An 18,906-nucleotide genomic window follows, 5' to 3' on the forward strand; every position below is an offset into this window, starting at 1 on the left:
ATGGAGAAATTAAAACCTTTACAGATGAGGAAAAACTAAGAGAATTCAGCAGCACCAAACCAGCTTTACAACAAATGCTAAAGGAACCTCCCTAGGCAGGAAACACAAGGAAAAGACCTACAATGACAAACCCAAAACAATTTAAAAAACGGTAATAGGAACATACATCTCGATAATTACCTTAAATGTAAATGGATTAAATGCTCCAACCAAAAGACACAGACTGGCTGAATGGATACAAAAACAAGACCCGTCTATATGCTGTTTATAAGAGACCCACTTCAGACCTAGGGACACATACAGAATGAAAGTGAGGGGATAGAAAAAGATATTCCATGCAAATGGAAATCAAAAGAAAGCTGGAGTAGCAATCCTCATATCAGAGAAAACAAACTTTAAAATAAAGACTATAACAAGAGACAAAGAAGGACACTACATAATGACCAAGGGATCAATCCAAGAAGAAGATATAACAATTGTAAATATTTATGCACCCAACATAGGAGCACCTCAATACATAAGAAAAATGCTAACAGCCATAAAAGGGGAAATCGACAGTAACACAAAAATAGTAGGGGACTTTAGCACCCCACTTTCACCAGATCATCCAAAATGAAAATAAATAAGGAAGCACAAGCCTTAAATGACACATTAAACAAGATGGACTTAATTGATATTTATAGGACATTCCATCCAAAAACAACAGAATACACTTTCTTCTCAAGTGCTCATGGAACATTCTCCAGGATAGATCATATCTTGGATCACAAACCAAGCCTTGGTAAATTTAAGAAAATTGAAATCATATCATGTATCTTTTCTGACCACAACGCTATCACACTAGATACCAATTATAGGAAAAAATCTGTAAAAAATACAAACACATGGAGGCTAAACAATACGCTACTAAATAACCAAGAGATCACTGAGGAAATCAAAGAGGAAGTCAAAAAATACCCAGAAACAAATGACAATGAAAACACGACAATCCAAATCCTATGGGATGCAGCAAAAGCAGTTCTAAGAGGGAAGTTTATAGCAATACAATCCTAGCTCAAGAAACAAGAACATCTCTAGGGAGGGTGGGAGGGAGGGAGATGCAAGAGGGGAGAGATATGGGAACATATATATATGTATAACTGATTCACTTTGTTATAAAGCAGAAACTAACACACCATTGTAAAGCAATTATACCCCAATAAAGATGTTAAAAAAATAAAAATAAAAAAATAAAAGTATATCACTACACAATAAACAGACATTGAAAAGATTAGAAAAAAAAAAAGAAACAAGAACATCTCAGATAAACAACCTAACTTACACCTAAAGCAACCATAGAAAGAAGAACAAAAAAAACCAAAGTTAGCAGAAGGAAGAAATCATAAAGATCAGAGCAGAAATAAGTGAAATAGAAACAAAGAAAACAATAACAAAGATCAATAAAACTAAAAGCTGGTTCTTTGAGAAGATAAACAAAATGGATAAACCATTAGCCAGACTCATCAAGAAAAAAAGGGAGAAGACTTAAATCAACAGAATTAGAAATGAAAAAGGAGAAGTAACAACTGACACTGCAGAAATATAAAGGATCATGAGAGATTACTACAAGCAACTATATGCCAATAAAATGGACAACCTGGAAGAAATGGATAAATTCTTAGAAAAGCACAACCTTCTGAGACTGAACCAGGAAGAAACACAAAATATAAACAGACCAATCACAAGCACTGAAATTGAGACTGTGATTAAAAATCTTCCAACAAACAAAAGTCCAGGACCAGATGGCCTAACAGGCGAATTCTATCAAACATTTACAGAAGAGTTAACACCGATCCTTCTCAAACTCTTCCAAAATACAGCAGAGGGAGGAACACTCCCAAACTCATTCTACAAGGCCACCACCACTCTGATGCCAAAACCAGACAAAGATGTCACAAAGAAAGAAAACTACAGGCCAATATCACTGATGAAAACAGATGCAAAAATCCTCAACAAAATACTAGCAACAGAATCCAACAGCACATTAAAAGGATCATACACCGTGATCAAGTGGGGTTTATCCCAGGAATGCAAGGATTCTTCAATATATGCAAATCAATTTGATACACCATATTAACAAACTGAAGGAGAAACCATATGATAATCTCAATAGATGCAGAAAAAGCTTTTGACAAAATTCAATACACATTAATGATAAAAAAAAAAAACCTCCAGAAAGTAGGCATAGAGGGAACCTACCTCAACATAATAAAGGCCATATATGACAAACCCACAGCGAACATCGTTCTCAATGGTAAAAACTGAAACCATTTCCACTAAGATCAGGAACAAGACAAGGTTGTCCACTCTCACCACTATTATTCAATATACTTTTGGAAGTTTTAGCCACAGCAATCAGAGAAGAAAAAGAAATAAAAAGAATCCAAATCAGAAAAGAAGTAAAGCTGTCACTGTTTGCAGATGACATGATACTATACATAGAGAATCCTAAAGTTGCTACCAGAAAACTACTAGAAGTAATCAATGAATTTGGTAAAGTAGCAGGATACAAAATTAATGCACAGAAATCTCTTGCATTCCTATACACTAATGATGAAAAATCTTAAGAGGAATTAAGGAAACACTCCCATTTACCACTGCAACAAAAAGAATAAAATACCTAGGAATAAACCTACCTACAGAGACAAAAGACCTGTATGCAGAAAACTATAAGACACTGATGAAAGAAATTAAAGATGATACAAACAGATGGAGAGATATACCATGTTCCTGGATTGGAAGAATCAATATTGTGAAAATGACTATATTACCCAAAGCAATCTACAGATTCAATGCAATCCCTATCACATTACCAATGGTATTTTTTACAGAACTAGAACAAAAAAATCTTAAAATTTGTATGGAGACACAGAAGACCCTGAATAGCCAAAGCAGTCTTGAGAGAAAAAAACAGAGCTGGAGGAACCAGATTCCCTGACTTCAGGCTATACTACAAAGCTACAGTAATCAAGACAATATGGTACTGACACAAAAACAGAAATACAGATAAATGCAACAGGAAAGAAAGCCCAGAGACAAACCCATGCACCTATGGTCAACTAATCTATGACAAAGGAGGCAAGGATACACAATGGAGAAAAGACAGTCTCTTCAATAAATGGTGCTGGGAAAACTGGACAGCTACATGTAAAAGAATGAAATTAGAACACTCCCTAACACCATACACAAAAATAAACTCAAAATGGATTAGAGAGCTCAATGTAAGCCCGGACACTATAAAACTTTTAGAGGAAAACATAGGAAGAACACTCTTTGACATAAATCACAGCAAGATCTTTTCTGATCCACCTCCTAGAGTAATGGAAATAAAACCAAAAATAAACAAATGGGACCTAATGAAACTTAAAAGCTTTTGCCAAGCAAAGGAAACTACAAACAAAACGAAGACAACCCTCAGAATGGGAGAAAATATTTGCAAACAAATCAATGGACAAAGGATTAATCTCCAAAATATATAAACAGTTCATGCAGCTCAATATTAAAAAAACAAACAACCCAATCCAAAAATGGGCAGAAAACCTAAACATTTCTCCAAAGAGGACATACAGATGGCCAAGAAGCACATGAAAAGCTTCTCAACATCACTAATTATTAGAGAAATGCAAATCAAAACTACAAAGAGGTATCACCTCACACCAGTTAGAATGGGCATCACCAGAAAATCTACAAACAATAAATGCTGGAGAGGGTGTGGAGAAAAGGGAACCCTCTTGCACTGTTGGTGGGAATGTAAATTGATACAGCCACTCTGGAGAACAGTATGGAGGTTCCTTAAGAAACTAAAAATAGAATTACCATACCATCCAGCAATCCCACTACTGGGCATATACCCAAAGAAAACCATAATTCAAAAAGACACATGCATCCCAATGTTCACTGCAGAACTATTTACAATAGCCAGGTCACGGAAGCAACCTAAATGCCCATCGACAGATGAATCGATAAAGAAGATGTGGTACATATGTACAATGGAATATTACTCAGCCATAAAACGGAATGAAATTGGGTCATTTGTAGAGACATGGATGAATCTAGAGACTGTCATACAGAGCGAAGTAAGTCAGAAAGAGAAAAACAAATATCGTATAGTAAAGCATATATGTGGAACCTAGAAAAGTCGTACAAATGAACCGGTTTGCAGGGCAGAAATTGAGACACAGATGTAGAGAACAAACGTATGGACACCAAGGGGGGAAAGCAGAGGTGGGGTGGGGCTGGTGGTGTGATGAATTGGGAGATTGGGGTTGACATGTATACACTGATGTGTATAAAATTGATGACTAATAAGGACCTGCTGTATAAAAAAGTAAATAAAATTTAAAAAAAAGAGTCATGTTCCACAATGTTCATTGCAGCTCTATTTACAATAGCCAGGACATGGAAGCAACCTAAGTGTCCAATGACAGATGAATGGATAAAGAAGATGTGGCACATACATACAGTGGAAATGGAATATTACTCAGCCATAAAAAGAAACGAAACTGAGTTATTTGTAGTGAGGTGGATGGACTTAAGAGTCTGTCATACAGAGTGAAGTAAGTCAGAAAGAGAAAAACAAATACTGTATGCTAACACATATATATGGAATCTAAGAACAAAAAAATTGTTCTCAAGAACCTAGGGGCAGGACAGAAATAAAGACACAGACGTACAGAATGGACTTGAGGACACGGGGAGGGGGAAGGGTAAGCTGGGACAAAGTGAGAGAGTGGCATGGACATATATACACTACCAAACGTAAAACAGATAGCTAGTGGGAAGCAGCCGCATAGCACAGGGAGATCAGCTTGGTGATTTGTGACCACCTAGGGGGGTGGGTTAGGGAGGGAGATGCAAGAGGGAAGAGATATGGGAACATATGTATATGTATAACTGATTCACTTTGTTATAAAGCAGAAACTAACACACCATTGTAAAGCAATTATACTCCAATAAAGATGTTAAAAAAAAATTACCATGCTTCTAAATGCACCTTTTAACTGGAGTTATACGGAAATTGAATTAAAGATACCAAAGATTTAAATTAATGTGTCAGAAAATAAGCAAACAGTTTGTGATTTTCAACATAGCTGTTCTTTCCCTTCCTCCTACTGTTCACTGTAAAGCTCCATTACCATAAAATAGGATTAAAGGAAAGGGAAAAAAGGCTTAAATGCAAATTTCTAAAATTCTATTCTCTTGAGAGAAAGGCATGCCAAACTATCACTAAAATGGGATCTGGAAATACTTTATCTATAATCACGGTTACCCTTAATTAGCAAGGGTCATTACATATTTCCAACTCTTAACTTTTAGTACCCTGGCAAATGCCATAGCTCAGACTGTTCAACTGTGCTGTAAAAATACTCAGCTATGAGGGGGCATATCTCATTTTCACCTGTATTTGAAGATAATCTCATTCACTTAAGAGTATCAAGAGAGAAAAGGAAAGGTCTTCAGAATAAAGACATTTTAAAAGCTTTCATCATATTCACATTTTTCTGTCTTAAAATTTCATTAAATATTATTTTCTAAAGATTCCTCCCCCTCCACCCCTGTCATTTACACAACAGTCAGCTACTAATCTCAAATGTTACGGGTTGGTGGCCACAAAGGGCATAAGAAAACCTCCCTGAAAAGTCTAGCTCCAGTTCTCCAATGAGGACAGCTCATTTCCCCAGGGTTGGGAGTACTAGATGTGCAAACTGATGACTAGCAGGTGACCAAGGAGCTGGATAAGCTGTTTCTTGCTCTAACTCTAACTGCCAGGACCCCCAGGCTTAATGCTCAAACCAGCATGCTGCCCAAGGGGTGCTCGCCCTCAAGGCAAAGGCTGGTGACAAGAAGCCACACTGACCTTTCAATTTGTCAGCAGTCATCCAAAGGACACAGTTTATTAGCTTAGCAAACTGACACAATTTTTTTAGTCTGGCTGTTCTTCACTAGAATAAAATGCAAACAAAACTTTCCAATACCTGTTTTTAATAGGCCCAATTGCCACCTAAGGTACTTGTCTCAGATCAGCAATAGTATTAGTATTCCATCTCTAGTACCGATTAAAGGAAATAAGAAGTACTCTAATCTCTTTTGATACTTGCAACAAATAGAATATCAATGTCCTCCTAAGTCCATTTTAATGCTTGTTTCTTAAAATTAGATTGTCAAACTTCCAGCATAAAAATAACTATATTGTCACAGTCATACCCATTTTACTGTGCTTCGCAGATATTTTTTTTTCGTGTTTTTTTTTTTTTTAACAAATTAAAGGTTTGTGGCAACCTTACATCAAACAAGTCTATTGGCAGGATTTTCCAACAGCATTTGCTCACTTCATGTCTCTGTGCCACATTTTGTTAATTTTCACAATTTCAAACTTTCTCATCATTATTATATTCGTTATAGTGATCTGTGATCAGTGACCTTTGATGTTATTGCAAAAAGACTGACTCACCAAAAACTGAGATGGTGGTTAGCGTTTTTTTTAGCAATGGTATTTTAAAATTAAGGTATGTACATTATTTTTTTAGGCATAATGTCCTTGCACACTTAATAGACCACAGTATAAACACAACTTTTCTATGCTTGAGAAACAAAGATTCATGTGAATCACGTTATTATGATATTTGCTTTCTTGCAGTGGTCTGGAATTAAACCCACAATGTCTCTGAGGTATCTCTGTACTTATTTTTTTAAACAATTTAACCCTGTCCCCAAACTTTCTTCCTAACAACTCACCTTAGAAAAACACGTATTGAGCTGTGGGGTAGTGGGAACTATGTTACCTGTTACCTGCTATTCAGGTAACAGGGAGGCAAGGTCAGCAGAGTGATACAGGACCAGATGGCCTGAGTCCAAGTGTGATTACCTCCTCTCCAAGCCTTCTTTCTTCACCTGTACAACATGGACTGTAACAGTGCCTACTTTACAGGATAGTCCAAAGGGTTAAATATGATAATCCATTTAACCCTCAGGGCCTGTCTGGCACATCACACAGTGACCAAAATAGGCTAGGACTATGACAGAGTGATGACATCCCTAGATGTCACATCCCCACACTGACAGCAGGCATGATACAAATGCTTTCATGGGTTACTTCAGCCAGGCGGTGGCAGGCACAGTGTGGAGACAAACACTGGCCCTGGGCAAATTCATTATCTTGGCCCTAAGTCACTGTATTTGAAGGCTTGATTTCCTCTTGGAAAATGAAAAAGTCTTACAAGATCAGTGGTTTTTCTTTCTTCAAAAAAAAAAGAAAAAGGAGTCCCTCCCATCAGGAAACCTGCACAAGCCTCTCAGATAGCCTCATCCACCAGAGGGCAGACAGCAGAAGCAAGAAGAACTACAATCCTGCAGCCTGTGGAACAAAAACCACATTCACAGACAGACAAGATGAAAAGGCAGAGGGCTACGTACCAGATGAAGGAACAAGATAAAACCCCAGAAAAACAACTAAATGAAGTGGAGATAGGCAACCTTCCAGAAAAAAGAATTCAGAATAATGATAGTGAAGATGATACAGGACCTTGGAAAAAGAATGGAGGCAAAGATCGAGAAGATGCAAGAGATGTTTAACAAAGACCTAGAAGAATTAAAGAACAAACAAACAGAGATGAATACAATATCTGAAATGAAAACTACACTAGAAGGAGTCAATAGCAGAATAACTGAGGCAGAAGAACGGATAAGTGACCTGCAAGACAGAATGGTGGAATTCACTGCTGCGGAACAGAATAAAGAAAAAAGAATGAAAAGAAATGAAGACAGCCTAAGAGACCTCTGGGACAACATTAAAGTCAACAACATTCGCATTATAGGGGTCCCAGAAGGAGAAGACAGAGAGAAAGGACCTGAGAAAATATTTGAAGAGATTATAGTCGAAAACTTCCCTAACATGGGAAAGGAAATAGCCACCCAAGTCCAGGAAGTGCAGAGAGTCCCATACAGGATAAACCCAAGGAGAAACCCGCCGAGACACATAGTAATCAAACTGGCAAAAATTAAAGACAAAGAAAAATTATTGAAAGCAGCAAGGGAAAAACGACACATAACATACAAGGGAACTCCCATAAGGTTAACAGCTGATTTCTCAGCAGAAACTCTACAAGCCAGAAGGCAGTGGCATGATATACTTAAAGTGATGAAAGGGAAGAACCTACAACCAAGATTACTCTACCCAGCAAGGATCTCATTCAGATTCAATGGAGAAATCAAAAGCTTTACAGACAAGCAAACGCTAAAAGAATTCAGCACCACCAAACCAGCTCTACAACAAGTGCTAAAGGAACTTAAGTGGGAAGCAGAAGAGAAGAAAAGGACCTACAAAAACAAACCGAAAACAATTAAGAAAATGGTCATAGGAACATACATATCGATAATTACCTTAAACGTGAATGGATTAAATGCTCCAACCAAAAGACATAGACTGGTTGAATGGATACAAAAACAAGACCCATCTATATGCTGTCTACAAGAGACCCACTTCAGACCTAGGGACACATACAGACTGAAAGTGAGGGGATGGAAAAAGATATTCCATGCAAATGGAAATCAAAAGAAAGCTGGAGTAGCAGTACTCATATCAGATAAAATAGACTTTAAAATAAAGAATGTTACAAGAGACAAGGAAGGACACTACATAATGATCAAGGGATCAATCCAAGAAGATATAACAATTATAAATATATATGCACCCAACATAGGAGCACCTCCATACATAAGGCAACTGCTAACAGCTATAAAAGAGGAAATCGACAGTAACACAATAATAATGGGGGACTTTAACACCTCACTTACACCAATGGACAGATCATCCAAACAGAAAATTAATATGGAAACACAAGCTTTAAATGACACAACAGACCAGATAGATTTAATTGATATTTATAGAACCTTCCATCCAAAAACAGCAGATTACACTTTCTTCTCAAGTGCACACAGAACATCCCCCAGGATAGATCACATCTTGGGTCACAAATCAAGCCACGGTAAATTCAAGAAAACTAAAATCATTTCAAGCATCTTTTCTGACCACAACGCTATGAGATTAGAAATGAATTACAGGGAAAAACACATAAAAAACACCAACACATGGAGACTAAACAATACGTTACTAAATAACCAAGAGATCACTGAAGAAATCAAAGAGGAAATCAAAAAATATCTAGAGACAAATGACAATGAAAACACAATGATCCAAAACCTATGGGATGCAGCAAAAGCAGTTCTAAGAGGGAAGTTTAGAGCTATACAAGCCTACCTCAAGAAACAAGAAGAATCTCAAATAAACTATCTAACCTTACACCTAAAGGAACTAGAGAAAGAAGAACAAACAAAACCAAAAGTTAGCAGAAGGAAAGAAATCATAAAGAACAGAGCAGAAATAAGTGAAATAGAAATAAAACAATAGCAAAGATCAATAAAACTAAAAGCTGGTTCTTTGAGAAGATAAACAAAATGGATAAACCATTAGCCAGACTCATCAAGAAAAAGAGGGAGAGGACTCAAATCAATAAAATTAGAAATGAAAAAAGACAGAAACTACAAGAGAAATATAGCATGAGAGAAATTTCAAGAAATATAGATAAAAGATATAATAAAAGTTAAATCTCACCTTCTTGACTTCCCCTACCCCAAACCAGTTTTTGAACTATGCTATGCAGAGTCTTAGGGATCCCTAGAAACAGAAGGTGGCTTCCAGCAGAAGCCAAGTAGGCAGGGCCCCAAGGAACCCCTCTTCTCCTATCACTACCTCAACAAAAGCAGCTCTGGCTTCTATGCATTTTATATACTGGATTTCACAGATTTTAAAACAAAGGTTCCACTACCAAAGTGAGGCTTAAAAACCACAGGATTAAATTACTCTAAAGATATTATCCAGCTCTAAAACTCTACGATTCTGGTCTATTAAACCAAATCCCCATAGTTGCCATTACATCTACATCAAGTTTCCATAAAATTTCCTGAGACTTTACCTTACCTCTAGCTCAAGATCCTGAGGTTCCATTTCAGAAAGTGATAGCACAGCAATTTTGGTAACTTTACAGACCTCATGGTCTCCTGGAAGTTTGCCCACCAAAGCTTTCTGCCGAATTAAAATAAGCCACCATGGTAGATCTGAAAGAGAAAAGTCATATTTAATGTCTGGCTTCTATAAAGTGGCACTGTCCCGGCAAGCTGAAGGTGAATAATCAAACACAGTGTGCAAAAGATACAACCCTTTAAAGCAGCAGTCCCCAACCTTTTAGGCACCAGGGACTGGTTTTGTGGAAGACAATTTTTCCACGGCCGAGGCGGGTTGGGGTGTGGTTCAGGTGGTAATGTGAGCGGTGGGGGGGACGGTTCAGGTAGCAACGCGAGCAATGGTTCAAGCAGTAATGCAAGCTATGGGGAGCGGCAGATGAAGCTTTACCTGCTCCCCCCTCCTCCCCGCCCCGCTCACCCTGTTGCGTGGCCCGGTTCCTAACAGGCCGTGGACTGGTACCTTTTAGAGCACAACAAAGATATAAAAATGACCCTTAAATGTATGAAAAGATTTTCAATGGAGATGTAAATTAAAATGTTGCAATACCATTCTCACCCATCAGCTTGGGGATAATAAAAAAGTATGACAGCACATTCGCTGGCCAGGCTGCGGGAACCAGGCACTCTCCTAGTGCTGGTGGGAATACAAACGCACACAACTTTTCTGGAGGGAAATTTTGTGATAACTAATAATAAAACATACACACTTACCTTTTAACCTAGCAATCCCACTCTTGTGAATTTACCCTGAAGACACACCTCAACAACACAAAAGTACACATACTCAAATCTATTCATTGCAGCAGTTTACAACTGTAAAATACTGGAAACAACTAGAATGCCCAGACATAGGAGAATGGCTGAATAAACTATGGCACATCTATGCAGTAGAGTACTATGCAGCTGTAAAAAAGCATTCTGTAAACTGATAAGAAGTGATTCCTAGATATATTAAGGGGATAAACTGGATATTATTAATATACAATAAGGGTATTACATAATAAGATATAGTATTAAATCGAAGCACAAAAGAGTATCTAGAGTGTGCCACCCTTTCTGTAAGAAAGATGAGAAAATATGCACATATCTGCTCATTTGTACAAAAAAAAAGAGGAAAGAGAAATGAGAAATTAATGAGATTGGTTACTGAACAAGGAGTAGGTGGAAATGACATGGAAGGAAGAGAAAACAGGAATGGGATAAAAGGGATCAGGGGGATGACATCTCTCAAAGTATACCCTTTCATGTAGTTCTGACTCTTAGAATCATGGTAATGTTTCACATCCCCTCAAAAACAAGTAGTTCAAATTAACCAGAATGTGAAGGGAACCCAAAACAAAATGCAAAGAGTAACCCAACTCTGTTACAAATGGAAAACGTAACCATAATGTAGGAGATAAGGAAGAAATAAACTAATCTAAATAACTTTGGAAAACAGTATTTTGCAAGGATAAAGACAAAAAGAACTGTATACAATATTGTACTCTGGTTAGTGAATTATTTTTCAGAAGAGTATGAGTTAGCAATTCCAAAACTACTTCATGTGTACACTAGGACTGAGCAAATAAGTAAATATATTGAAGAAAGTGGGGGAGGGGTGTAAAACAAATGAAAGAAGTATTTAATAATTACAAGAAAGAAAGGAAAGAAAACACCTAGAGGCCCAATAGTTATGTTTCCAATCCAAATTTCTACTTCTCACAAAAGATTTCTATTTAACTGAGAAATGGTCTATGAAAGACAGCATCCAAAAGCAATTTTTCATTTTATGAGACTCTACACCCTTTAAAAATACTACCTAATTAGTACCAAAAATAAAAATAATTGAAACAGTGTTTCAGGAATTTCTTAGAAATTCCTGAAACATGCTATAGAAAAATAGCATGATGGATATATATTCCCCTTATGAAAAAATATTTTTTAAAAGATATATAGTATTTTAATTTCCCCCATTTTCCCCCCAAATATTAGTCAACTCTCATTTGAGGGAAAGTGCTCTGGAGATGTGCTCAAAGCATTTCATAAATGCAAGAATTTGGAAACGTTTCATAGTTCTTTATAAAATAGGGTAGAAATCTACTCCAAAGTTTCAAGGCTTTTGCAGGTCATTTCATTAATATCATTAAACTTTAACCAAGGACCTACCATGTGCTGGGAAGTACGTCAGGCACAGATTAAGGTTACCAAGCACCTAACACACAATAAACCTAACACAAAATAAATAAAGCACATAATACATAATAAACTGTTGAATGCTAATACAGTCTGCTGAATAAAAAGAAATTCTTACCACAGGTCTCTTAACCTCACAGGAATAATTTCTATTTTACACTGAACAATGTAGTGTTGGCAGATGATCAGACAAGCCAACATTAGGAAGCCCTCTTCCCAGTTTATGCCTTCTTGCTTTCATATTAACATTAAGAATTGCGATTTTAAGAAATTACAGCAATGACAAAAACACAACGTGCACAATCAAATGTAATAAATGTCTTTCCAATAAGCCATCTAATGGTATAGTACCAAAAATATAAAAATACTAAATTTCAAACACAGAGGTTTTACCCCACACATAGACTCACTTGGGAAACGAAAGGCATGCTTTTTTCCACAAAAACATTGGTATTGTCAATACTGAAATTCAACTTACAAACTCAAATACATTTTAAAAAAAATACGCATATTTTTAGAGTTTAGCTAGCTAAACTCATACACAGAAACTGAAAAACTGAGGTGCTTCTATAAAAAAAATTACATAAAATTCTATAAAGAAACTTAAGTTCAATATGCCTGAGGAATTATAATGAAGACTAAATCTGAGAAAATATCATGTAAATGATCTCAAACAAAAGAGAAAAAATTTTGTAAACAGTAGCTTTCCCTTTTCAGAAAAGCCTCAGTGTTCTGGACTTTGAGGTCAGGACTCAGACTCAAATTTTAGCTGCCTTATTTATTTATCATGTACTTCAGCTTAATACTAAACTGCTCCAATTCTTGGTTTTCTCATCTGTAGAATGGGATAAAACCACCTATTTCGAAGAGTATCTATGCGGACTAAATAATTTTTATAATTCCTGTTATTATTACTAAGAGCTAATGTTTACCAGGTAGCAAAACATATGATAAACCTATGGTAAATAAAACAACGTGGTGCCAGTACAAGAATGGACAAATGAATATTAGAAAAGAACAGAGAAGACAGACGCAGACCCACGTAAATATGGGCATCTCGTAAATGATAATAAAGAGGGGGAAAGCATGGTGTGTCAATAATTAGTGTTGAAATACATACTGAAGTATCTGCAGAAAAATATCTGGAATCTGCTTTGAAATAATTTAGATGCTGGGAGTGTGGGGACCATGAATAAAAATGTCTTTTTGTAGTTGACTTCCAACCAGCTCTACAAATTGCACTGGGTTAAAATCTCGTAAGTCTTTTAATACACAGTTTCCTGTCTTACTGTTTTCAGTCTTACACACTGATCAAAACAAAAAAACTAAGAGTAAGATAGATAAGGAAATTAATATTTACTAGTTATAATCTAAGTAAGGTGGGATGATGAAAATGTCCTGGAATTAGATAGTGGTGATGGTTGTACAACCTTATGATGATACTAAACACCACTGAATTGTAATTTAAGAGTGAATTTTATGGTGTGTGAACTACGTCTCAATCATTTTTTTAAAAAAACTCCTTCTAAAGAACAAAAGAACTTGTTAGGAGTCTTATCTACCAGAGCAGAGAGTAAAAAACTAAAAAGTGGGCTTCCCTGGTGGCGCAGTGATTAAGAATACGCCTGCCAATGCAGGGGACATGGGTTCGAGCCCTGGTCCGAGAAGATTCTCACATGCCATGGAGCAACTGAGCCCATGCGCCACAACTATTGAGCCTGCACTCTAGAGCCCGTGAGCCACAACTACTGAGCCTGCGTGCCACAACTACTGAAGCCCACGCACCTAGAACCCGTGCTTCGCAACAAGAGAAGCCACCGCAATGAGAAGCCCGTGCACCACAAGGAAGAGTAGCCCCCGCTCACCGCAACTAGAGAAAGCCTGCACTCAGCAATGAGGACCCAACGCAGCCATAAATAAATAAATAAATTAATTAATTAATTAAAATGAAAAAAACTAAAAAGTGTATTTCCTGTCAAACACAGAGACACAGGTATTTGAAACAGTGTTCAAAGGAACATTAAAATCATAATGGAAAGAAAATGAAAAATTTGAATTGGACACTAAGATATTTCTAGGCTGCCCCTAGAAAACAAAACAAAACAAACAAAAAACCTCATGAGAAATAGCAATATGTATTCCTGTAATTATTTTGCCTTAGGTGAAACAAAACACAATAATAAACACATAGAAGCCTGGAAGTTCGGCAAGAATGAGCATGTTAGTTACAGGGTTAAATGATCCAAATATATTTTCTCTAGTTTGTGCTTTAAGCCAAGAAAAAGGTAAAAGTATTGATATATAGCATCACTACTGTTTAGCAATCCCAGTATCCAGTCAGGTATAGTTTTGTAATAAAGTTTTTAAAAGCACAAATGCAGGTTACTGCATTAATTTATATCACCCACCAGCAGAAGAAACTTGGCTCAATTAAAGCTGCCACACTGAAACCTGGATATGCGGTACAACCATGTGTCAAAGGTAATTTAGTCTAGCAAGGTCTTTCAGCATAAAGATATTTTTTCAACTTTTTAAACATTTTACAATGGGAAAAAAGGTCAATTTTGTAACCCTGACTCCTTCAGGAAAAGACAGACAGGAAAATCTGACTTCCCCAGCAAGATAAGAAAACTGATTAGGAAGTGATTATCTTGAAAAGCATGCCCAGTTAGGGCAAACTAAAACAATAGTCGTGGAAAAGATTCAATTGCTTGCCCTATACAATAACTGACTCAGTTAAAAGAGGATAAGTAATGGCAGGATAAAGATTTTCATTTAAAATTTTTTTTTCCTAAAATTGGATGAAAATCTTTTCTCCCTACTCATGACCTCACCTCTAGGAAGTACTGCATCTTACATATTTCTCAACATGACTATCCATCCTACTGACATATAGAAAAGATAAGCATTTGATCCAATAATGAACGTCTAGCAATCCTTTTCATTTTTATTAATGTTAATTCAATAGGAAATAAAGGAATACATTCCATTTGTTTAAAAATGTAAACATTACATATACAATTAATGTTCCCTTTGACCATTGTTCCCCACTCCATGGCAATTCTTTAAATCTAATCCAAACCCCACCTTGTGAGTTCTCTCATATAAGGAGACTAGCAGAGACTAGGAGAGCAATTGGTTACCATTGTTGGCATTAGTCCTTTTAATCTTACTTGAGAGTTTAACAATGACCTTTTAAACATACATAATTTAGGGAATTTCCTGGTGGTCCAGTAGTTAGGACTCTGCGCTTCCATTACATGGGGCACTGGTTCGATGATCCCTGGTTGGGGAACTAAATTCCCACATTCTTTGAGAATGAGTCCCTAATAAGTATTTGGTGGTGTAATTTACCTTTTTTTTTTCTTTTGATGCAACACAGCTTTATCTAGTCTTTCCAAAGCATTCAATTTAGCCTTCATAGAAACAGGAAGTCTTTCTTTTTGTATCAATACGCATAGTTGATGGGCTTATTTAATTATGTAATTACAATATCGAGTAAAACAAGTATGAACAGGATTGGAAATAAACACGATCCACCAGAAGAGAGAGGGCTTCCTACCCAGTCTCCCCCGGCCTTCAGAGCATCCAATGCATCTACCAACAGACTCTGCAGAGGCAGTAAGGCATGTTGGTTAATCTGGCAAACAGGTTAAGTGAGATTCAACTAAAAGAGCCCCTAGTGATAGAAATACATAGGCAGTACATATTCTGTGGGCCAGACACTTGAAGTGAATGAAGTATTTGTGTGAAAATGATTTTGCTTTTCTGATATTTTTCTTCTGGCTCACCTTTTCCAAAGACTGGTTCTGATTTGAACTGGTTCAATGGGATTTTTTTTTTAAGACTTAATTCTTTTAGAGAAAAAAAAACTTATTTATTTACTTTTGTAGCATACAAAGGTTCTGTTTTCACTGCTCTTTTGGACACTTTCCAGTTTCTCTGTGTCTCTCTATAAACATTCACGTTACAACCAAAGGCAAAAATAAAAAAGAAGGTGGATCTGATAATGACTCTCATATGTTTTCCTCCTTTAGCTTGCCCCAATCCTGCAGACTATATTCCTGAGGACAAAGCACTTCCTTCACCTCTCCTAGGTCCACGTCACCTGGAGTGTCCAACAGGAGAAGCTGGGAAATGACAAAGCAGAGAGAACCCTGCTGCCTTAACACTCGAAATCAGCACAATAGAATTTATAATTATACCCGCATGCCAATAAATACTAACCCAGGTGGTTACTACATACTCTGAAGTTGTAACATAATATTCAAATAACAAATATTTAAATTCTTGAAGAGCGTCTGTAGATTATGCCTCTAATAAATGCTCGGAGTCTGCATTTGCACCAGATGAATCAGAGAATGGAGATGTGTCTTTAAGAAGGAAAAAAGAGAATTAGGAAGGGGGATTATAGTTGGCTCACCTTTCCTTTCTTCTGTGTCAAGCTGATAATAAGAATACTCATATGTTTCTCTGCCATTTCAAGTTGACAGTCTAATAAATTTAAGGCAAATGACTCATTGCTCTTTTTATATTTTAAGCCTTAGGTGTGTACAAATTTAAAATTGCTATATCTTTCTGGTGACTTGAACTTTTGCTATTTTTGAAATGTATATCTTCTTTATGCTTCTTGCCTTAAAGTCTGTTTTGATATTGGGATAGACACATTATTTTTCAGTAGGTTAGCATTTGCTTGGTTTCTCTTTTTTTTCTATCCTTTTACTTTGGACCATTCTATATACATATACATATAACTAAGATATTTGTCTTAAAAGCAGCTTGTAGATGAATTTTATTGCTTTTCCATTATGAAAAGCTTTGTTTTTTAACTGAGTACTAAGTCCATTTGTATGTAATGTAATTGTTGATAAACTTAAGAATCATTCTACCGTCTTACCATTTGTCCCACCTGTTCTACATGCTTTCTTTTCTTGCCTTCTTTTGGATTATTAAGTGTTAAAATTATTATTATTCCATTTCCCCCTTTATTAGGTTTTTACAATCTTTTATTATGCTATTAGTGGTTATATTGTAGGGTCTGATAATACAAGCCCTAACTTACAAAAGCCTAATGTAAATTAGTATTTTTGACAGTTCCTGGACAGTGAAAGGACCTTAGAACACCAGCCCTTTCTAACTCACTATTGTTACTATTATTGTTGTGTGTTTTCATTCTGCGTTAATTTTAAACCTCATATAAAGCCAACTTTATTTAAATTTACCAACACATTTACTCTTTCCACTGAACTTCACTCCTTCCTACAACTCCACACTCCCATCTGGAATCATGTTCCTTTTACCTGAAGAATTCTTAGTATTTCTTTTAGTGCAGATACTGCTGATGACAAATTCTCTGTTTGGCTCAAAATGTCTTTTTTTCCTTAATTTTTGAAGGTATAAAATTCTAGACAGGCACTTTGAAGACAGCATTCCACTGTCTTCCAGCTTCCATTGTTCCTATCAAGGCTGATTGAATGCCCTTAAATTTAATGTGTGGTTTTTCTCTGGCTGCTTTAGGATGTTTTCTTTGCCTTTAGTTTTCATCAGTTTTACTACAAGGTGCCTAAGCGTGGTTTTCTTTGTATTTTTTCCTTTGCAGTACAAAGTATTTCTTGACATTGTGACTTGTATTTATAGTTAGTTTTCGAAAATTCTTGGCTATTATCTCTTCAAGTACTGCTAGTCTCTTGCTGTCAGAAACAATCTGTCTAGTTTCTCTTGATCTCATTTTTTAAAATGTATGAAGTATCGTTAAATGATCCGTTATATAATATATTAACACACTATGCATTTTAAGAGACTCTAATAATTGGGTAATGTCTTAACGGCTTATCTCAAGATAAATTATGTTCCAGTTTGAAGGATCCTGCTTTTCTTTTTTTTAAAAAACAAATCTTTGGTAGGAATTTAAATTCAGTCCAATGTGTGCATAAAACCTACTTCATTGATACCTATTGCATAAGCTATTAATTGGCCATTTAGTACTTTTAAATGAATATGAGCATAAGTCTATAGGTTTTATGCAAACTTATGCACGAATTTAAATTTCTACTAAAAGATATGGATTCATGGTATGTTTAATATAATTTTTTGCTTTATATTTAAGGTTATTTCTATTTTTTAAAACTACATTAAGAAAAATGCTTTCTTTTCCTAATGGAAATAGAGCACTATACATCTTTGAATATATTTCAGGGAGCAACGTACACCATTACACATCAGGTAAGTAGAAATACAAGTAACAGTACCAGCACACCAGAGCTATTTTTTTCAAAGTACATCATATTGGGCTTCTAATACTCTCAGTGACCAAAGAGCCAATTATTAATTTGTTCATTTTCCAAGCATAGTAACTACTCAGTGTTTCTTGATGGGTCGTTCTGTTGCCTACTAAAGTTTCCTAAGTCTGGGTATATAGAAAACTGACAATGATTCATAAGAACAGCATCTAGGGCAAGAGGTACACTTACTAGGCTCCATTTCAAAGGTACCAAATGGTGGAATCAGAAGCATCTTCAGCTTAACCTATGAATTTAAATTCATCCTAATAATAAAATCCTTAATAATGACCTGCCATAAAATGAAATAATCTATTATACGCCATAAAAATATAAAGTCTTTTCTATTTATAATAGTCCTAGAAAACTATAAAAGTCTAACTTACAGAGTATCCAT

At 36.1% G+C, this 18,906-nt stretch overlaps 1 protein-coding gene across 1 annotated transcript in view; it reads right to left on the bottom strand.

Moving 5' to 3' along the window:
* INPP5F (inositol polyphosphate-5-phosphatase F) overlaps positions 1-18,906 on the bottom strand; it is a 90,715-nt gene that overhangs the window by 41,733 nt on the left and 30,076 nt on the right. The window contains exon 3 of the mRNA XM_065894340.1: positions 10,016-10,152. Within this exon, the coding sequence (XP_065750412.1) occupies positions 10,016-10,152 (137 nt within the window). The remainder of the gene's footprint in view (positions 1-10,015; positions 10,153-18,906) is intronic.

The sequence above is a fragment of the Phocoena phocoena genome, chromosome 16 (genome assembly GCF_963924675.1).
Source record: "Phocoena phocoena chromosome 16, mPhoPho1.1, whole genome shotgun sequence".
In the NCBI taxonomy this organism is placed as follows: Eukaryota; Metazoa; Chordata; class Mammalia; order Artiodactyla; family Phocoenidae; genus Phocoena; species Phocoena phocoena.